Source organism: Lactuca saligna, chromosome 1 (assembly GCF_052625555.1).
Source record: "Lactuca saligna cultivar CGN05327 chromosome 1, ASM5262555v1, whole genome shotgun sequence".
NCBI lineage: Eukaryota > Viridiplantae > Streptophyta > Magnoliopsida > Asterales > Asteraceae > Lactuca > Lactuca saligna.
The window spans coordinates 87488979-87508819 of NC_136417.1; the positions used below are offsets into that span (position 1 = coordinate 87488979).

Genomic DNA, 19841 nt, shown 5'->3' on the forward strand with positions numbered 1-19841 from the left:
TCGACTCATTACAATATATCTTCGACCCTTACACTTTCTAGAGAAGAGAAACAATACATGAATCAATACATACATGTTATTACTTTTCATTACAAAGTACACTTTTCCTTTACAAGAACAAGAAACATATACATACTATGCGTAAACAAGTTAACTAGAATGTGAAATACTACTTCATGGTACTTAGCAACATTCTTGCTAAGTCATGATTTATAACTAGAGTCTCCTGGAGGGAGAGCGTGAGTTTGTGTATAGATCTATACGGGACTGACAATCTCACACCTTGCTGTTAGCTACAGTTAGGAATGACATGTCTATGGGTGACAAATGTCATTTCTTTATCGACCCCTAAAGAACACTGTGTTTTATACTATTCAATTAAGTATGGTTATAACCTCATTCACATTAAGCATTAACTAAACCAGTTAGGTTTACAAGACAAACATTTCTTCATTGGTTTTATTTTAAACAAAACTACTAAAAGATATTGTCTTCTATCACATACATACAGTGATGTTCACACATGAACAAAGCATACTATTTTTCTAGTAAATATAGTTTAAAAATACATAAAACATACAATTATATGAGTTTTATTTTTTCTTTTGTTTTTTTTATTGGGCCTAAAATAAATGAGTTTTGTTAACTTTTTTCTATTAGATATTAATATAACACTTCTAAAAACTTCATATATTTGATAAAATTCAATAATTATATGAGTTATATCTTTTAATGTATATAATTTAGTCACGCCTTGAAAAACACCATGACTCGCCAAGGCTTGTCATGACTTAACTTTTACCTTGCCGCTAAGTCACGCCTTACGTTATTTAGAACCTTGGTTATTAGTTATTCGTATGTGTGCAAGTTAATTTTCTATCTAAATGGATCACAAATATCTTTTAGGAGTTATTCAAGCTACCGTCATTTTTTTGTTTCTTACTTCTTGCTTAATGAATTACATATTGATTTTGTTGATAATTTTTTGTAAGTATGCAAAATACATAGTTTCTTCTTTTTTTTTTATGTTTTTAAAATTCTAAAAATCTAACGAACCAGATATTCGGTATTGGAACCGTACCCGCCGGTTCTGGTTCCGGTTCCAATATTTTAGGAATCAGTATCACCGGTTCTGGTTCTGGTTCCAACATTATAGGAATCGTCGGTTCCGGTTCCAAAGAAATATAGCGGGTACCCATCTACGCTCACCCCAAACTACAACAAGTGATAATGGTCATATATGAACACTTGCAACGAGTTTGTTATCTAGATGTGTACAAAAGAAAAATACAATTATGTGACAACTATCAAATTTCGGTCAAGTCAAAGTCAAATAAAGTCAACAAGTCAAACCGTTTGACTCAATTTGCCCTTGGGTACTAGAATTTACATTATGAAATTTCTACACAACTCTCTATTCTAATGAGAGATCATAAATCAAAAAGTGCGAACATCTAGATCTCCTTAACCTAAAACTGTGGTACGTGGCGAGCCAAATCGATAAAACAATGTTGCATATTCATCGGGAGTGTGTAAGATCCTTAAACTAGGCTTAACAGTGTTTACGGACCTTGCATTGTGAAGCCGGACACTCACAAATGCCATACTTGAAACCTCTCTCAATCGTTTTCACTCTATCTCTCTTTATTTGAAATCTCTCTAAGTATGTGAAACCTCTCCCAAAACTCTCTTTGTATGAGAAATCTCTCTAAGTATGTGAAATCTCTCCCAAATCTCTCTAAGTATGTGAAACCTCTCCCAAAACTCTCTTTGTATGAGAAATCTCTCTAAGTATGTGAAATCTCTCCCAAATCTCTCCAAGTATGTGAAATCTCTCTCAAATATCTCTCTGTATGAGAAATCTCTCCAAGAACGTCAAATCTCTCCCAAATCTCTCCAAGTATGTGAAATCTCTCCCAAATCTCTCTCAAAAGTTTCCCGTAACTTTTTAGAATCATTCGGGTCATTCCGACCCTTAACCGGGTCAAAAACGGCTTAAAACGGGGTAAAAACGAGAAAAATGGACCTTAGGAACCGAAACCTCATTATAAGAAGAGAAGCCTCTTAGGACCCGAAGGTCCTCTTAGGGACCGAGAGCAAGAAGGGCCGAACCCGAGAGCAAGGAGGAACCGGACCTGAGCAAGGAAGAACCGAACCCGAGCTAGGAGGAACCGAACCTCGCGCACCACCCGAACCCGAAGGCACTGTTCACCACTGTTTATTCGGCTCATTTCGGTCAGACACGTTCGCCTCTTATCTCCGGACCGAACCCCCTCGCCTTCGCCTCTCGCTTCCGGTTCGCCTCCCTTCGCTTCCTTGCCCCCTTCGTTTCCCTCTGTTCGTTTTGTTTCCGGCTACAGCCCCTAGCAAGGACCGAGAGGTCGCGCTGGGAATGCTTTTCTTCCTGGTTTTCGCGTAGTTTTGCGTTTAAGGCCCGTTTTTAATTATTTTAACGTGGGATTTTCACCCAAAATCATATTTTAACATAATAAACTCTAAATATTCACAATTTAATCATATTTTCATAAAAATCTTTATTTAAATAATAAAAGTTAATGGGTAAAGTACAAAGAGGTGGAGTGTTGACTTTGCTTTACCTTATGACACAAGCAACCACTCCCACACCCACTCTATGACCAGCCACACCTCCCCACCTTACCTAGGTCACATCAATGTCCTTTCCACTTAATTATCACTCTTTCCCACGTTTTTTAGAGCTGAATATTCATCCTCTCTCCCTCACTTCTCTCATTTGCTCTTATTTCACCAAGAAGATCAAACTCTTTCCTCTCTCACTTTCTCTCTCTAGAAATTCGAGATTCAAGGGCTGATCTTCGGTTTTTCCTCCACATTTGGTAAGCATAATCCATTCTCCTTATGATTAGTTCACTTCTTATACTCAAATCATGGATATCTTACACAAACTCCATCATAATTGTGTCAGAGCTTCGAATCTTCAAGTGATTCTTCAAGTGTTCTTGGGTTGAACACTTCTCTTCTTCAACACTTATCTACTGAAATCACTCAATGTGAGTTCATACCCCTACATTTTCATTTTTTCTCAAGTTTTCAGGGGGGAAGACAAGTTAAAACACCAAGAACATAACTAAAATTTTCTAACAGCCTTCATCAGAAAATTTCAACTCCATTCACGGACTGTTTTGGGCATCTTAAACATTTTTGTTTTCAAAACTGTACAAGTTGCAAATAGTTCAAGTTCTTAGCTTTAAAATGACTACTTGCACATCTCCATATGATTTTTCTACAATTTATGGTGATTTTTACAAAACTGCCTATCATTTCAAACAACAATCTGGACTAGTCTGTGATTATGGACTTTTTCACCCAAGTTGGAGGTCATTAAAAATCGTGATAAAAATTATGAGTAAACTAGACACATTTTTTGAACTCTCAGAATTTACGGATCTAGTTTTCGACTTCGTATGATTTTTCTATGATTTTCCCAAAACAGTGCAGAATGGCTAAAGTTAGCCAACAGCATGTAAATATCATAACACTTTGTATTATGTTGAGCAAAGTGTATAATCATAAGTTCTAATTATTGAATGTGTTTCTTTGTTAGTTTATCATCATGAACTGAAACTAGGTCATTCCTAATAAATATTATTCATTCATTTTAGAACACGTATATTAAACTATAAAAAGTATAGTTTAATAAATTCATAACACTAATGCATTTCCATAAAAGAGTACATACATATTACAAACGTTTTAGATAAACTATAATAGGTATAGTTTATGATACATCACACAACACAGTCGTACAGAAAGGGTACATTCATACAGAAAAGATTTATATTCACACGCATTTCACGTAAACTTGTTAACCTATATTGTGAGACATTCTCTCCCCGTACGTCTGAGTGCGGGATATAATTCCTGGTAGTTATAATCAGAATCTCCTTGAGGGGGAACGTGATACTTGTATATAGATCTATATTGGGTTTGACACCCCACACCTTACTGCTAGCTATAGTGGGACCTGCAGGTCTACGGGTGACAAATGTCATTTCAGTTTTCGCGATGCCTGAGAAACGTCGTGGCAGGTTCACATAGTCATAGTATGATTATAGCGACTCACATAGGGATTTAACAATCCATAAAGTTTACGGGATTTTATTTATAAAACCTAAATGAGTTTTATGTCGATTTAAAATCACTTTTTATCTCAATGAGTAGAGATATTACTGTACACTTTTGGTTTTGGTAATTATGACTACACATCATTTGAAACCACATTTATACCTTTAAGTATAGTCAATACTTGTTCTTTCTCGGTCCTCAGATTTAGGACTACATATACATAAAGTATTAACAAACATGAGAACATACGGAAATTTCATTTAATTCAACAGCGTCCATGTCCATTTAAACACATAACATTTTCTATTAGTAAGAAAGGTTACTTATACATTTTGGCCTTCGGTCATAAGACTACATTACACAGATTTTAAAGAAAATATCGGATTTTCTGGATACATATTCTAACGCTTTTACAAGGAAAACGGTTTACTTTTCTAACGAAATCTCTTATGAACTCACCAACCTTTGTGTTGACACTTTTCAAAACTACTTGTATTCTCAGGATTTCAGTGAAAATAGGAAATCAACAACGTTTTGAGGATGGGACGATAAATCGTCAAACAGTTCATTTTGTATCATAATGTAATTGATGTGAATCATGTAAACATGTGCTTTGATGTAACGTTTTCAATTATATTTGTGATGGTTGTATTTACTTTGAACACTATTATACTCATTGTTGTGATACTCTACATGAAGTCCTTAAACCCCGGATGTTTCCGCCATCCTTGGTTACGGGGTGTGACAAATTACCCAGATGTAAACAAAGCGAATAGTTAATTTCCTGAATAATAAGTTGTATTACCCAAAAATAAATACCAATACGCCCATAATATGAAAGGTCTGAAAAGTCTACAATAACAAATAGGGATAATGACTTGATAACGTAAGATACTTTTTGAAATGTACACATTTAGTCCTTATTCTTTTTTCTTGTAAAATAAACCCTTATACTTTATTAATATGTACACATTAGGTCATTTTGACCGGATTCTACAGGTTTTGCTGACGTGGAAGGGTTTATTTTACAAAAAAAATAAGGACTAAATGTGTACATTTGAAAAAGTCTCTTACCCTATCAAGTCATTTTCCCTTTCTTTTATTTTGTTGAAATGAAATACCCAGGTGGCATCCACATATCCATAACGAGATTTTTCCAACTTTTATTCATCATGAAAAAGAGGGAGAACCCCGATCTCTGGCGACTCCTTTGTGTGTTCCTACACATCACTGGTAGCAATGAGGAATGATGGCAAAAACAACAAGGTCGAAGGGGGAGGCAGGAGGAAGTAGAGACAATAGTTGGCTGTGAGGAGCTGCTCTGGTAGCCCCCTCGTCGATTCTTTCTTCTTTTTCTGGCAACATATCTCAAAGATGGACGCAAAGAGAGACAGATCGGAGAAACACAACAGGTAAAGGGTGTTTGGCTGTTGTTGTACGACCGGAAGGAAGAGAGACGAGAAAGAGAAGGTTCGCCGCCCTTTTCTTGTTGCTGGAGGATCACCCACCTCCGGCGACTAAGCTAATTAATTGCTATTTAGTGCCACTTGTGCTTCCACATTAGCAAAAACCTGTAGAATCCGGTAAAAAGAACTTAATGTGTACATATTAATAAAGTATAAGGGTTTATTTTACAAAAAAAAAAAAGAATAATTACTAAATGTGTACATTTCAAAAAGTATCTTACCCTATCAAGTCATTTTTCCTAAAAGAAAATTCTTATATGACTGGTATACCGGGTATAACCGGTCACATGGACTGCATTGTTATAAAAAATAAAGTATAAACGTTTATTTTATTAAAAAAAACAAAATTAAATATATAAATCTTACCCTATCAAATCATTATCCCTCTTGCATAACAATTTAAAATGAAAATCGCTTTTCTTTTTAATATCACAATATATTTTTTAGTTATATCTTAGGCTCGCTTGAATTACTTTTTGAATCATCCGTCACATACCCTAGTTTTTTACTCTAATCCTCTATCCTCTGTTTGCGTATGGGGTAATCAGACAAAATATAACAATAAGTAGGCATGAAGCTTCCATCTTTGATGGAACATCCAAGAATGGTAATTGGGAAGCGTAGTATAATGGCTAATGGGTTGATTGCATTAATGATGATGACTTGACGACAACCCCTTTTTCCTTCTATATCTATATATAGATACCAGACATCCAATTACAAATGGCATCCTCGGCGTCCTTGCTTCATTACACAACACCTCCCGTAATTAATCTTCGAAGAAGCGGTAAATTAGGTTCATCGCCCTCCAATTCAAATCCGAATTCGCCGTCGTCTTCTTCTTCATCTACGTGTTCCTCGTCCTCATCTTCGTCTTGGCCGTGTTGCCAAGGATTTTCCTGGACTTTCTCCAACTGTTTCGGTAAATTCCTGAAATCTTTCTGTTTCTCGTTTTATCTAAATTCTTTCAAACTTCCATGGCTTTTTTCCTTATTACTTCTCTTTTCCTTCTTTTGTTATTACTCAAGAGGCAAGATGTCGCAAACCTTTTCACATAAATTATCAAGGTCCCTGTGGTTAGCTCAAAATTGCCACTTTGGTCCAAAAAGGTTTGGACTAGCACCAGAGGTCCAAACTTTTTATTTTGTTGCGAGTTTGGTCCAATTTGCTTTGAACTTTTTTCAAATGACAAATTTGCCCTTACTAATTTCTTTTTCTATTTCTTTTATAATTTTATTGTATTTGTGATTTAAAATTATATATAAAAAAAATATACAAACTCATGCTACCCCACCTACATACATCAAGAAACACTAACATCATCTCTCTCTCTCTCTCTCTCCCCCCTATCCTTCTCTTTCTCTCCCTCTCTCTCCCTCTTACTGTCGGACCAGCACCTCCTGCTGACCACCGCCGTCGAACCACCACCACTTGACGGACCATCGTTTGTCAGACCACAACTGCTTGTCGTCATATCCTAGTCACCACTGGAAACGTAGATCAGAATACCTGGCGACATAGATCTGAACCACTACTCACTACCGTTCTCTTCCTGGAACACCATCGTCGTCAGAAAAGTTTGGATCTCCGGAAAAAACTTACCAGATATTGAAACCCTTTTCACCGGTCTCTTCCTGGAAGACCACCACCGTCAGAAAACCATACAAGATGTTGAAACCCTTTACAGATCTGTCGATCTATCTCGAGGTGACGATGAGGCTATGGAATGGCGACGCTACAGGAGAAGATGGATGGTGGCGATGACTCAATCTGCAAACCTTGGCGACGTCGACTGAGAAAGGGGGCGTCATAGATCTTAAAAAGGGAGAAAGTCGAAGCTAGGGTGGCAAGCTACGCTGCTTCCAGAGATGATCTACACTTTTTCGTCTTTTTCTTTATAGATCTGAGATGGTTTCCAGTGGCATTCCAATGGTGACTGCTCTATTGTTCCAATAGTTGTCGGAGAAGGAGCAACTCTGGGTCATCAACATCGTCGGAGAATGAGCAAGACGAAGCCGACGATGTTCCAAATCTCCGTTTGTGGTGACTTCGATGATGACAACTCGAGAGGTGTTCTAGTGACTAGTGGTCAGTGGTGGGTTTTCTGACGGTGGTGCCATGTCCGATGGTGGTGGATTGTAGTGGTTAGCGGTTGTAGTGGTGGCAAATACAGGTGGCCGACGGTGGTGTGGTAGATAATGGTGAATGTGTGTGAAAATGTTCTTAAGTGTTTATGAATGTGAGAGAGAGAAAGGGTATTTTTCTCTTTCTGTTAAAATAATTATAAAAATAGAATAAAAAGGGTAAATTTTCTTTTTTCTTTTTCTTTTAATCAATAAAGCATTTAATTAAATAAAAAAAACTGAAAAAGAAAAAAGTAAGGGTAAAATGGTCATTATAAAAAACTTCAAAACAAATTGGACCAAACTCGCAACAAAATGAAAACTTTGGACCTCTGGTACTAGTTCAAACTTTTTTTGAACCAAAGTGGCAATTTTGAGCTAACCACAGGAACCATTTGTGCAGTTTTGTCTTTTTAAAAAAAAAGAATAAATATTAAATGTGTACATTTTAAAAAGTATCTTACCCTATCAAGTCATTTTCCCTAAAAGAAAATTCGTATATGACCGGTATACCGGGTATAACCGGTCACAAGGACTGCATTGTTACAAAAAATAAAGTATAAGAGTTTAGTTTTTTTTAAAAAAGTTATATATATATATATATATATATATATATATATATATATATATATATATATATATATATATATAGGGTTAGGTTCATTTGAGACCACTTATATTTTGTGAGACCGTGAGACGCATTTTTTTATTTTTTTTATTATTATTTTTATTTTTTATATTTTTTTTAATTAATTCATGTTCCGAAAATAATATTTAAAAAAAGATTTTTTTAAATTTTCCATTTATTTTGCATTTTAAAATTAGTTTTAGAATATGTACAGTGTAATATTCTATTTAGAATATTTCACGTATTTTTTTTTAAAAAAGGATTTTTTTTTAATTTTTTTTATTTAATTCAAGTTCCGAAAATAATATTTAAAAAAAGAATTTTTAGATTTTCCATTTATTTTGCATTTTAAAATTATTTTTTAGAATATGTCAGTGTAATATTCTATTTAAAATATTTCACGTATTTTTCCAAAAAAAAAATGGAATTTTTTTTTTAATTTTTTTATATTTTTTTTAGTTAATTCAAGTTCCGAAAATAATATTTAAAAAAAGAATTTTTGTATTTTTCCATTTATTTTGCATTTTAAAATTATTTTTAGATTTGATCTAATAAAATTAGAATGATCTCAAATGAACCTGAACATATATATATATATATATATATATATATATATATATATATATATATATATATATATATATATATATATATATATATATATATATATATATATATATATCAAGTATCTTACTCACATTATCCCTTATAAAATCTCTTGTATAATAAATTAAAATGCGAATCACTTTTCTTTTTAATATCACGATATTTTTTTTAGTTATATCTTAGGCTCGCTTGAATTACTTTTTGAATCATCCGTCACATACCCTAGTTTTTTACTCTAATCCTCTATCCTCTGTTTGCGTATGGGGGAATCAGACAAAATATAACAATAAGTAGGCATGGAGCTTCCATCTTTGATGGAACATCCAAGAATGGTAATTGGGAAGCGTAGTATAATGGCTAATGGGTTGATTGCATTGATGATGATGACTTGACGACACCCCCTTTTTCCTTCTGTATCTATATATAGATACCAGACATCCAATTACAAATGGCATCCTCGGCGTCCTTGCTTCATTACACAACACCTCCCGTAATTAATCTTCGAAGAAGCGGTAAATTAGGTTCATCGCCCTCCAATTCGAATCCGAATTCGCCGTCGTCTTCTTCTTCATCTACGTGTTCCTCGTCCTCGTCTTCGTCTTGGCCGTGTTGCCAGGGATTTTCGTGGACTTTCTCCAACTGTTTCGGTAAATTCCTCAAATCTTCCTGTTTCTCGTTTTATCAAAATTCTTTCAAACTTCCATGGCTTTTTTCCTTATTACTTCGCTTTTCCTTCTCTTCTTACTACTCAAGAGGCAAGATGTCGCAAACCTTTTCACAGAAATTATCAAGGGTGCGTCTTGGATTCGTTTGTTTATGTCTCATCTATATTTATATACGTGTGTCTGAAAACCAGAAACATCACATCATAAGGAAACAATACTTCGTATTGTTTTTCATTTTCTACCCTAAACTTGTTACAAATTTTGTGTTTCAATTACTCGAGAGTTGCGATTGAGAAGAAATATTCATTTACTTGTTCAATTCATAGATTAGCCCTAGCGGATTCCTTGTATACCTAATTTACATCTCAAATTTTTGAAATGCTCCTCTACTGAATTACTGAAGTGTTGAATAGATCATGTTTCTTGACCTCTGTTTGAAGAAGATAGGGTTGCAACATAGTGGTTTTGTTGAGAGTTTTATGTGGTATGAATATGTAACATTCTCAACTACTGAGTTCTTTTTTGTAAAATTATGTAGGAATAAAACACCTAAGCCTTAGAGCTCAAGCTATGAGCACAACCCAAGGGAACTTTACATCTCCAAGGTCTGCAAATTCTGTCAAAGAAGAACATGATCATCTTCTTGTCCTTGTTCATGGAATCTATGCAAGGTACATATAAGATAAATCTTTTTCTTTTTCCCCATAACTACTGTTGTTGTTTTTTTTATCTTATTAAGGCATTGCTATAGCATAGTAGTCTCAATGTTTTTCTTATTAGTAAATCTTACTTTGAATAATTTACCCAATTATAGCAATAACATTGCTATAAGTTTGTATTTATAAAAAAAAAAGTCAATAAAAGTCAATTCTGTCTGATTCAAAATCATGCAGCCCAAGTGACTGGAGATATGTAGAAGCAGAGTTAAAAAGACGTTTGGGAAAACACTTTTTGATATATGGTATGACTTCATTACACTTTTCATTTTCTCAATTATCTTTTGGTATTTTACTTTATAGAGTTATTTTTTTTATAATTTGAAAATGTCTGCAGCAAGTTCAGCTAACACTTACTCCAAAACCTTCGCTGGAATTGATGGAGCAGGAAAACGGTTAGCAGATGAAGTGAGTACTCAATTTGCTGATGTCATGAATTTTAATTTTTAAATTTACATTATTTATGCAATCAAGAATACATTCAGTGATTTGTTTATTATGTATAATAAATTAATAATACCATTCTACTTCCATTTCTTCCTATTGTTTCTGATTAAAAAATCAAAATGAATATACAATAATATATTTTGTAAAGTACTAACTAATAAGAAAAAATTGAAATTAGCAGAAAATTTGACCTTTTTTTTTTTTTGAACAGGTGAAGCAAATAGTGAAAAGTACAGATAGCCTGAAGAAGATATCATTTTTAGCCCATTCACTTGGTGGTTTGATTGCAAGATACGCAGTTGCTGCTCTTTATACTTGTAGTAATAATAATAATAACAATAATAATAATAATAATAATAACAATAATAATAAAAATAGTAATAATAATAATAATAATAATACCTCCTCTTATGAAAGACCAAATGGAACGATTGCTGGATTGGAGGCAATTAATTTTATAACCCTAGCAACACCACATCTTGGAGTCAGAGGGAACAAACAGGTTTTTCTTTTCTTTTCTTTATGGTCAAAAGACATAAATGACTAAAATACCCCTAGAAAACTCAAATTCATTACATATTGGATTGGGATGTGGAGTGTGGAGTGTGGAGTAGGACTGAACTGGACTTTTCATCATGTCATGTGTGTGTGGAAATAAATAAATGGCATCTTCAATTAAAATAGCGTTAGAATTAATTTAATTTTTTATTTTTATTTTTAATGAAGCTTCCATTTCTACTTGGTGTTCCTATTTTGGAGAGAATAGCTGCTCCAATGGCTCCAATATTTGTTGGAAGAACTGGTAGTCAGTTGTTCCTTACAGATGGTAGACCTGATAAACCACCTCTACTTTTAAGAATGACAACAGATTGTGATGAGGGGAAGTATATGTGAGTAAAACACTCATTTTTTTTTCTTATTCTCTTTCTTTTTTGCTAATTAAGGCTATGTTTGGGATACTAGCTGAAAGCTGGAAAGGTAGCTGATAGCTGAAAAAGTAGCTGATGGCTAAAAAGCTAGCTGTTAGCTTATAAACTAATCAAGAAAAAATGATGTTTGGTAAAATAGCTGGAATATATAAAATAACAAAAAGGAGATTTAGGATAATGAGATTCTTATAATTAAGTAAGGGTATCTTTGAAATATTTTAGAAAAGCTAGTTGTTAGTTGATAGCTGAAAAGCTAGTTGATAAGCTAGGTGGAATATATAAAATGACAAAAAGGACATTTAGGATAATGAGTTTCCTATAATTAATTATGGGTATCTTTGAAATATTTTAGAAAAGGTCCTGAAAAGGTAGTCTAAGTAGTTTTTTAAAAAGCTGACTTATAAACTATTTTTTGACTTGCAAACACAACAGTTTAAAAATACTTGAAAAATAAGCTTACTTATCAGCTAGCTGAAAAGGTGATGTTTGGTAAAAACAAGCTGATAAGCTAGTTGAATGATATAAAATGCCATTTAATAGAATAGAATATGGTGTTTATAATTAATTAAGGGTAGATTTGGAAAATTAAAAAAGCTCCTGAAAAGCCAGTCTAAGTAACTTTTTTAAAAACTAGCTTGTAAGCTATTTTTTGGCTTGTCAAATATGACAGTTTAAAAAAGCTTGAAATATAAAGCTAATAACTAAAAAGCTAGTTAACAAAAGTGATGTTTGGTAAAAACTAGCTGAAAGATACAAAATTACATAAAAAGACATTTAAAAGAATATGTTGTTTATAATTAATTAAGGTTATATTTGGGAATTTCTTAAAAAAAGCTCCTGAAAAGCTAGTTGTGGCACCCTAAACACATTGTAATGAGATAATCCTATCCTAAACTAAAAGATTTTAATAGATATCCTAATTTTAAATAAAGATAGCTACTACTACTACCTAATTTGATTAAATAATTAAATAATTAGTAATTACTCGATAATCTTCTATCACAAAGTTAAGACTCAATGGGAAAAACCTTATTTTCCTGACTTTCTCTATTAAGCCGTGTTGTGATGTTTAAAAAACATATGTGAAAAAGCTGATTTAATGATATTGTTGTATTACAGGTCTGCCCTTGGTGCCTTTAGACACCGTATTTTGTACGCCAATGCCTCATATGATCGTATCCTTTTTTTTTTTTTTTTTTTTTTTTTTTATTGTCATAAATTAAACCATTTCTCATTGCTTATGTTTGGATAAATAAAATTCTTAAATGTTAGTTTTCTCTAAGTTTCTCTTTATCGATTAAGGTAAAAAACAATAAAGCCATGTTTTTTTCCCCTAAATAAACTGGTATGTGGATAAATGATTTAAAAAACATTTGATGTAAAACAAACGAGGGTAGATTTGGAAAAAAGTTATGACTTAATAATTCATCAGATATGGTTGGTCGACGCACATCCTCAATCAGAAGAGAATCTGAACTTGTGAAGGTAAACAAATTGAAGGAATAAAAAATGAATCGTTTAAAATTTTAAATCATTTTTTCGCAGTAAAAAAATAAAAAAATAATTTTTTTTTTTTCGATAAATTTGGCAGCCTCCTTTGCAATTTTTGGATGGGTATAAACATGTTGTGGATGTGGAGTATTGCCCTCCTGTTTTATCTACAGGAGCTAGTTTTCCTCCTGAAGCAGCAAGGGCAAAAGAAGCTGCCCAAAATGTACCAAATCCCCAAAATACCCTCGAATATCACGAAATTTTGGAAGGTAAGTATTAATCCATCCATAATAATAATTTTATCATGAGTAAATTACATGAATGGTCCCTATGGCTTGGGGTAATTTGCGTTTGGTCCCTAACTTATTTTTTTTTACTCAGAAGATCCATACTGATTGTTTTTGTTACACGTTTAGTCCCTGTCTTACCTAAAAAACGAATTATTTAAATAGGGAAAAATAGTGGGGTAGGTAAGGTAAGGTGAGGGGATGGGGTTAAAAAAGTATGGACCTTCTGAGTTAAAAAAGTAAGTTAGGGACTAAGTGTGCAAATTAACCCAAACCATAGGGACCATTTGTGTAATTTATCGTTTTTTAAAACTAAAAAAAGTGGTTTTGTTTGTTTTAGAGGAAATGATTTGTGGATTACAACAGCTCGGATGGAAAAAAGTTGATGTCAGTTTCCACTCTTCGTTTTGGCCTTTCTTTGCTCATAACAACATCCATGTACGTTTATTTATTTATTTATTTACTTATTTTTTGTATAATTTTTTCATGTATGATATTGTTTTGTATTTTATTTGTAGGTGAAAGATGAGTGGTTTCATAAAGCAGGAGCTGGAGTAGTTTCTCATGTTGCTGACACCATTAACCAACAAGAAAAGCAACACCAATCTTCCTCTTTCATCTCTGCAAGTTTGTAGAAAAACAAATTTCAAATAATACTTTGGTTTGGACCATTTTGCCCATGGTATGTGTATATGCAAGTACATATCCTTTTGGATATGATGTCACATTAAAGTATAATAACATATTTTTTTTGTATATGTAGAGTAGTTATTGTTTAGAAGATGAAATGAAATCAGGAGATGCCAATTTGAACTACTAGTTTTATTTTTGCTATAAAATATGGAATTTTGGATGTATAAGAAAATTTGTTGCATATCATTATGTCATATAAAGAGGACAATGGAATCCATCTTCATTGATCAAGTCCCCCACAACCTGTTATCATCCAAAACAAAACAGATACACAGCCATGAATATAGTTATGGGGTTTCTAGAAAAGTAGTAAAGCAAATTACTAAGGTACAAATTTTGGTAGATTCATGACCCAAACTTGGGCAAATTTTACTCAAATTGTGATATTGTGTGTTAGTGAATCCAAATAGGGGATCAAATAACTCAAATTCAAATGTTAACCTGTTCAAAAACATAAAATTTAGATGATGGAGAGGAGATGGGTTGTAACGTAGGCTTACACATTGTGTAAATGATGAGTCGCAACGTGATAATCACATTATAACAATTCTATATCATTCTAGTTTCATCCCTGGCTTATTGCTAACCGGAGACCGAAAAAACGAAACCGGAAACGCCTAAAAATGTAAGCCGAAAACTGGACTGGATTAGGGGTACCGGTTTAGGTGGCGGTGGTGGTGGCGGTGGCAGTGACGATAGTGGTGGAAATAGCAGTTGTGGTGGCAGTGATGGTAGCGGTTGTGATGTCGGTGGGTGGCAGAGGTATAACGTCCATAATTTTAACCCAAAAATTTCATTTAGGAACATTATCATTAAAATTGTAAGAAGTACAGTTATTTGATAATATAAATTAGAGTAATAATTCACAATTGCGGAACATCTTAAAATCATAATAGCATGTATTTCCTCGTAATGCCAAAAGACATGCAACATTTAAACTTAAAACCGTAAGCATATATCTTACTGAATTCCCTAAGATACCACATACCATAACGGGTCTCGCCCACTAAACATATATACGGGTCTCGCCTAATAAACGTATAAATGGGGTTCGCTCACACGTGTCAACCAATAAACATAATAGCGGGCCTCACCCAACGTACATACAAACAACCATGCAAGAGTCACGAAGACAACAAACACCTAACATCCTACATAGTATAATGAGAATATTCACCTAATCAAATAGTTGAAATCCACTACTCAAAGTCTAATAGATCAATTACACGAACAACTTAACCAAACAAATACTAAACCTTAGTCTATAGCCTAAAACCTATCAATTTTACCAAAAGCCAAACTGTTCAAGAAGTCAACTTCTAATGGTCAAACTCCACGGTCAAGAAGTCAAAAGTCAACATTCGGTCAAATAGGCTCCATACGCCCCATAAAGGATGCCCAACGCCCACTAACAAACAAAATAGTCGTGATCTTAGGCTAAAACAGTTGCACCTAGGAAGGACGTGTTGCACCATGACCTATTTCATAAGGTAAAATGACGTAATCCATTAAGTCAATCCCCCAGACTTCTAGAACCGGTCCTTAACAATGTATTAATGGCTAAAGTTCCCAAATTTATCCATTAAGACACTTTAATCCAAAAAGATCTAAACTTTAAACACCAAAATGACCTAAAATGTCAACACACCTTGCATGGCTTAGAGAACATGCACACGATACCACCTTTCCAAGTCCAAAAGGTCCAAATAATGATCTTAGGAGCTCAAAAGGTGTTGGAGTCATCTCAACTCTAAGATCACCACCAAAAAGGGACCAAAAGTGCATAATATGACATGAATCCAAAACTATTGAACTAAAGGGAAAGTTTGAATCTTTATACTCACAATGGTCCATAAATGAAGTAACCTTGCTGGAACTACACTTGAACCCCTCTTCAACTCACTTTACAAACACATTTATTTTCATGCTTTAACCACCAAATGAAGAAATTAAGATCCTAAAATGATTCCAAGGCTCAAAACAAGCAAGAAGAGGCTAAGGTTTCTCAATGGACGATCTAAAGGTTATGGGGGTTGAGAATGTTCCAACCCTAAGAGGTAATAACCTTTAAATACCCCCCAAACCCTAATAAAACGAGCAAACCACTGGACCAGAAGCGTGTCACGCCTTTAAAATGTACCCTATGTCTCTTATGATGAATTCCATATTTTCTTATTTTTCAATAAATACGATAAATGACTTTCTATTTCTCCCCATCCTTCTAGTTTCTTATGGACTATAAAACCCCCAAATTAGAGAGTGGAAAAACACAATCGCAAACAAATGTTTCATTTCTGCCCCACTTAAATTTGATTTTTTCACAAAATCCCCTGGCTAGAAATGTAGAGAACAACCTTACGCACATTTTCGTGACTTCACTAACCCACACACTAAACTGATGCATCCACATATGGGTTCTCGAGACTACATGGAATTGAGATAAATGTCACCATTACCACTCCAAACCTATTGTACTAAACCAAACCACTACAAATTCTTCTCTCACTGCTGATGATCCAACAAATCCTTAGCAAGACCATATAACTAGAAACTCCATGTAACATCCGTTTTTTTGGATGAATCAAATTAGGCTTTTAGACGGTCAAAAGGTTGGACTTGAGAAAAATGGGTCCTCATGACATGAGGCATGGAGGCTCATGACGTGTGGAGGGTCGCATGAAGATTCTATCCGGAACCGAGCTCATGACGTGAGCAATAAGAGCTCACGACGTGATGATCATTGCAGCCTAAGCCCACGAAATTTTTGGGTTTCCCACGTATCTAAGACCCCTTAACTCTATTTTAAGGTTCACTTCTCAGCCTCTACCTTCCCCTAACTCAGAAAAAACCTAACCCTAATCCATCTTGGTGATTTTAAATCCATTTTAGTGTTTTGGTGGCTAGAAGAAGGAGGAGTTCTAGAGTGTTGGTTCAACAAGGAGGTTTCATCATCATCATCATCATCATCATCATCTTGTTCACATTTTAGACCATTGTAAGTGTCCAAGATCCAATCCTTATGAGCTTAAATTTCTCGATCTAAGTTCTATTCTCGTTTTTGCATGTTTATGATGGATTGCATGCTTTATGGATCAATGAGTCATTCTCTGTGATTTAGCCTTATGGATCTGAATTATGGTTATAATTTATGAATCTTGTGAGAGTGTAGGGACATTTCTTGTCATTTTAACATAAGATGGGTTATATGATGCTTAGGGCATGCATGTCAATCAAGTAATCGTTCTTATTGGCCTTTGGAGTCCTTGTTAGCTTCTGGAAGAATTTGCATTGAAAGCTTAATGGATTAAGGACTTAAAACTTGGATTTTAGCCTTAGACTGTTCTCATGACATGAGAAGCGTTTGGTCTCGTTTCTGGTTATTTGCTTGAGGCTCATGATGTGATAAGGCTTCTCACGACATGAGGGCAACCTCATTGACTTTCTCTTGGCTAAGTTGGCTAGGTTGAGTCGTGATGAGTTGGGATCTAATTGAGTGAGCTATCATAATGTGACTAGAGCCGGTCATGACTTGAGATGTGGTTTTGGGCCTTGTTGGGCCATTTTGTAACATCCAAAAATTTTCAACCAATTTAAACATTTCAAAAACATCCCAATTTCATTAGTTCATTCCAAAAAGGTTTTCAATACATTTATTATCAGAGTATTCCCAGAACCATATCATAAAACATGAACATGAGGAGCGGTACGATCACGCCTTCGCCTTGCCACGGTCTCCTGAAGTACCTGAAACATTAAACCATAACTGTAAGCCCGAAAGCTTAGTGAGATACCCCCAAAATACCAACCACATATACCGTACACATAACATATCATATCATAACAGAATAGCCATACACTTCGGGTCTACTGTGTGACTGGTCTGCCGCACCGGGCCTTCAATCCACCTGGTCCACCCTCCGAGTCTAGCCATATACATCGAGTCTACAGTGTGGTTGGTCCGCCCGTACCGAGCCTTCAACCCACCTGGTCCACTCTCTGAGTCTACAGTATGACTGGTCCGCCCACACCGAGCCTTCAGTCGGCCTGGTCCACTCTCCGAGCCTCGGCATGTCTGGTCTGCTCTCGTGGGGCCTACAGCCTATCCGGACTGCCCGCTAGGCCTTCGGAATATCCGGTCCACCCTGGGTATGTTGACCTACAGCACAAAGCAGGACCCGCCTCAACCCAACCCCAATCAACTAACCATGTGCACATAAACATATAATCATATAGCAATTCATCACTAACCAACCGATCTAGTCGATCACATAACATAGCAACATCCTAACCAGGATACCGACCTAACGGGTCACTAACATAGCATCATCCTATATACTAGGATATCGACCTTAACTAGGTCTCTAATATATACCATCCTAACTACCAGGATGCAAACATATAGCAAAGCAATAACGTAACAACTACCCGAATTTCCATCTGATAAAGGGCCGGCCTTGGTGCCTTAGACGCTGTTGATATAGTGAGGATAACTCAGCTCGCAACTGCTGACTGAAAGGAAAAGATCACGCTGCTCCAACCTCAAACACGAACTCCACCACTGATCAATACCAAATGACTGAACTCAATAAATACAAATAATTACCAAAATACCCTTGGAAGTGAACTGGTCAACTCTTGATCAAAGTCAAAAGTCTTCAGTCAAAGTCAACCTTCCTGACAGACTCTACTCGCCGAGTCAACCCGCTGACTCGTCGAGTCCCTATACTCAGAAACTCCTAATCGACGACTCAACTCGCCGAGTCCAATAAAATCTGAGTCCTTTCTCGCTCAACTCACCGAGTCGTCCCTCGACTCACCGATTCACAGGTCAACCGAAAAGGTTAGGACTTCACGACCATACTCGCCGAGTCCAAGAAAAGACTCGCCGAGTCCAAGGCAATCTTCAATAGACTCGCCGAGTTGCTCTTCCAACTCACCGAGTCCATGCACATATTCATACAACTCGTCGAGTGCACCCATGTGACTCGCCGAGTCCAGACGTGACATCTTCATCCAGACGATTTCAGGCCATTCCAATGCTTCCAATACATAGATCTGGACTCCTAGGGCTAGAATTACACGTAAAGTTTCCAACTTTACGTGCATGCAAGGCTCAACAGGCTCCAACAAGCTAAAATGAAGGTTTAAGGCAAGGACACTCTCAATCACGCCCCAAAGCTATCACTTTCTGATCACATGGCTCCAAACCAACCTAGATCTGAAGTTGCAACCTCAGATCTAGTCTCTATACCCGAAATAGATCCCAACCATGCTAAAGAACCCCAAATCACACACCAGGGATGAAATAACAAGGAAATAGCTTAATGTAAGGTCCTCTTACCTTAGAGATGAGTCTAAACTCATGTAGACTTCAGATCCACAAGCTCTCTTGATGCTATCCTCAACTTCCTCCAACTTTCTCTTCACCAATTCCTTCTTCAAAGCTTCAATCTTTTCAACAATGGAGTCACACATGAGATGAGGGTTTCTGGATCTCAAATGGGTAGCAAAGAGGCTAAGGGTGGCTATAATGTGCTTCATATAGGGCATAACTCCCGGAATTAGGGTTTTCTCCCTTCAGCACCAATTCGCCGAGTCCACTTCCGACTCGCCGAGTTGGTCACCTAACACCTGACCTGAATCGCGACTCGACTCGCTGAGTCTATCCATCGACTCGTCGAGTCGA

General features: G+C 35.5%; 1 protein-coding gene across 2 annotated transcripts; it reads left to right on the forward strand.

The window, feature by feature from the left end:
- The first annotated feature begins 9120 nt into the window (after positions 1 to 9120).
- Positions 9121 to 14218, forward strand: LOC145040977 (Hydrolase-like protein family). Of its 2 annotated transcripts, none has more exons than XM_078988856.1 (11): positions 9121 to 9574; positions 10131 to 10263; positions 10486 to 10553; positions 10646 to 10716; positions 10967 to 11257; positions 11482 to 11645; positions 12804 to 12859; positions 13117 to 13169; positions 13276 to 13444; positions 13803 to 13900; positions 13981 to 14218. In XM_078988856.1, the coding sequence occupies exons 1-11, from the start codon at positions 9376 to 9378 to the stop codon at positions 14095 to 14097; spliced, it is 1419 nt and encodes a 472-aa protein (XP_078844982.1). In that variant the 5' UTR covers positions 9121 to 9375; the 3' UTR covers positions 14098 to 14218. The 2 variants fall into 2 exon arrangements, with proteins under 2 accessions (XP_078844982.1, XP_078844987.1); XM_078988861.1 differs by lacking the exon at positions 9121 to 9574 and adding an exon at positions 9604 to 9720.
- The last annotated feature ends 5623 nt before the right edge of the window (positions 14219 to 19841 follow it).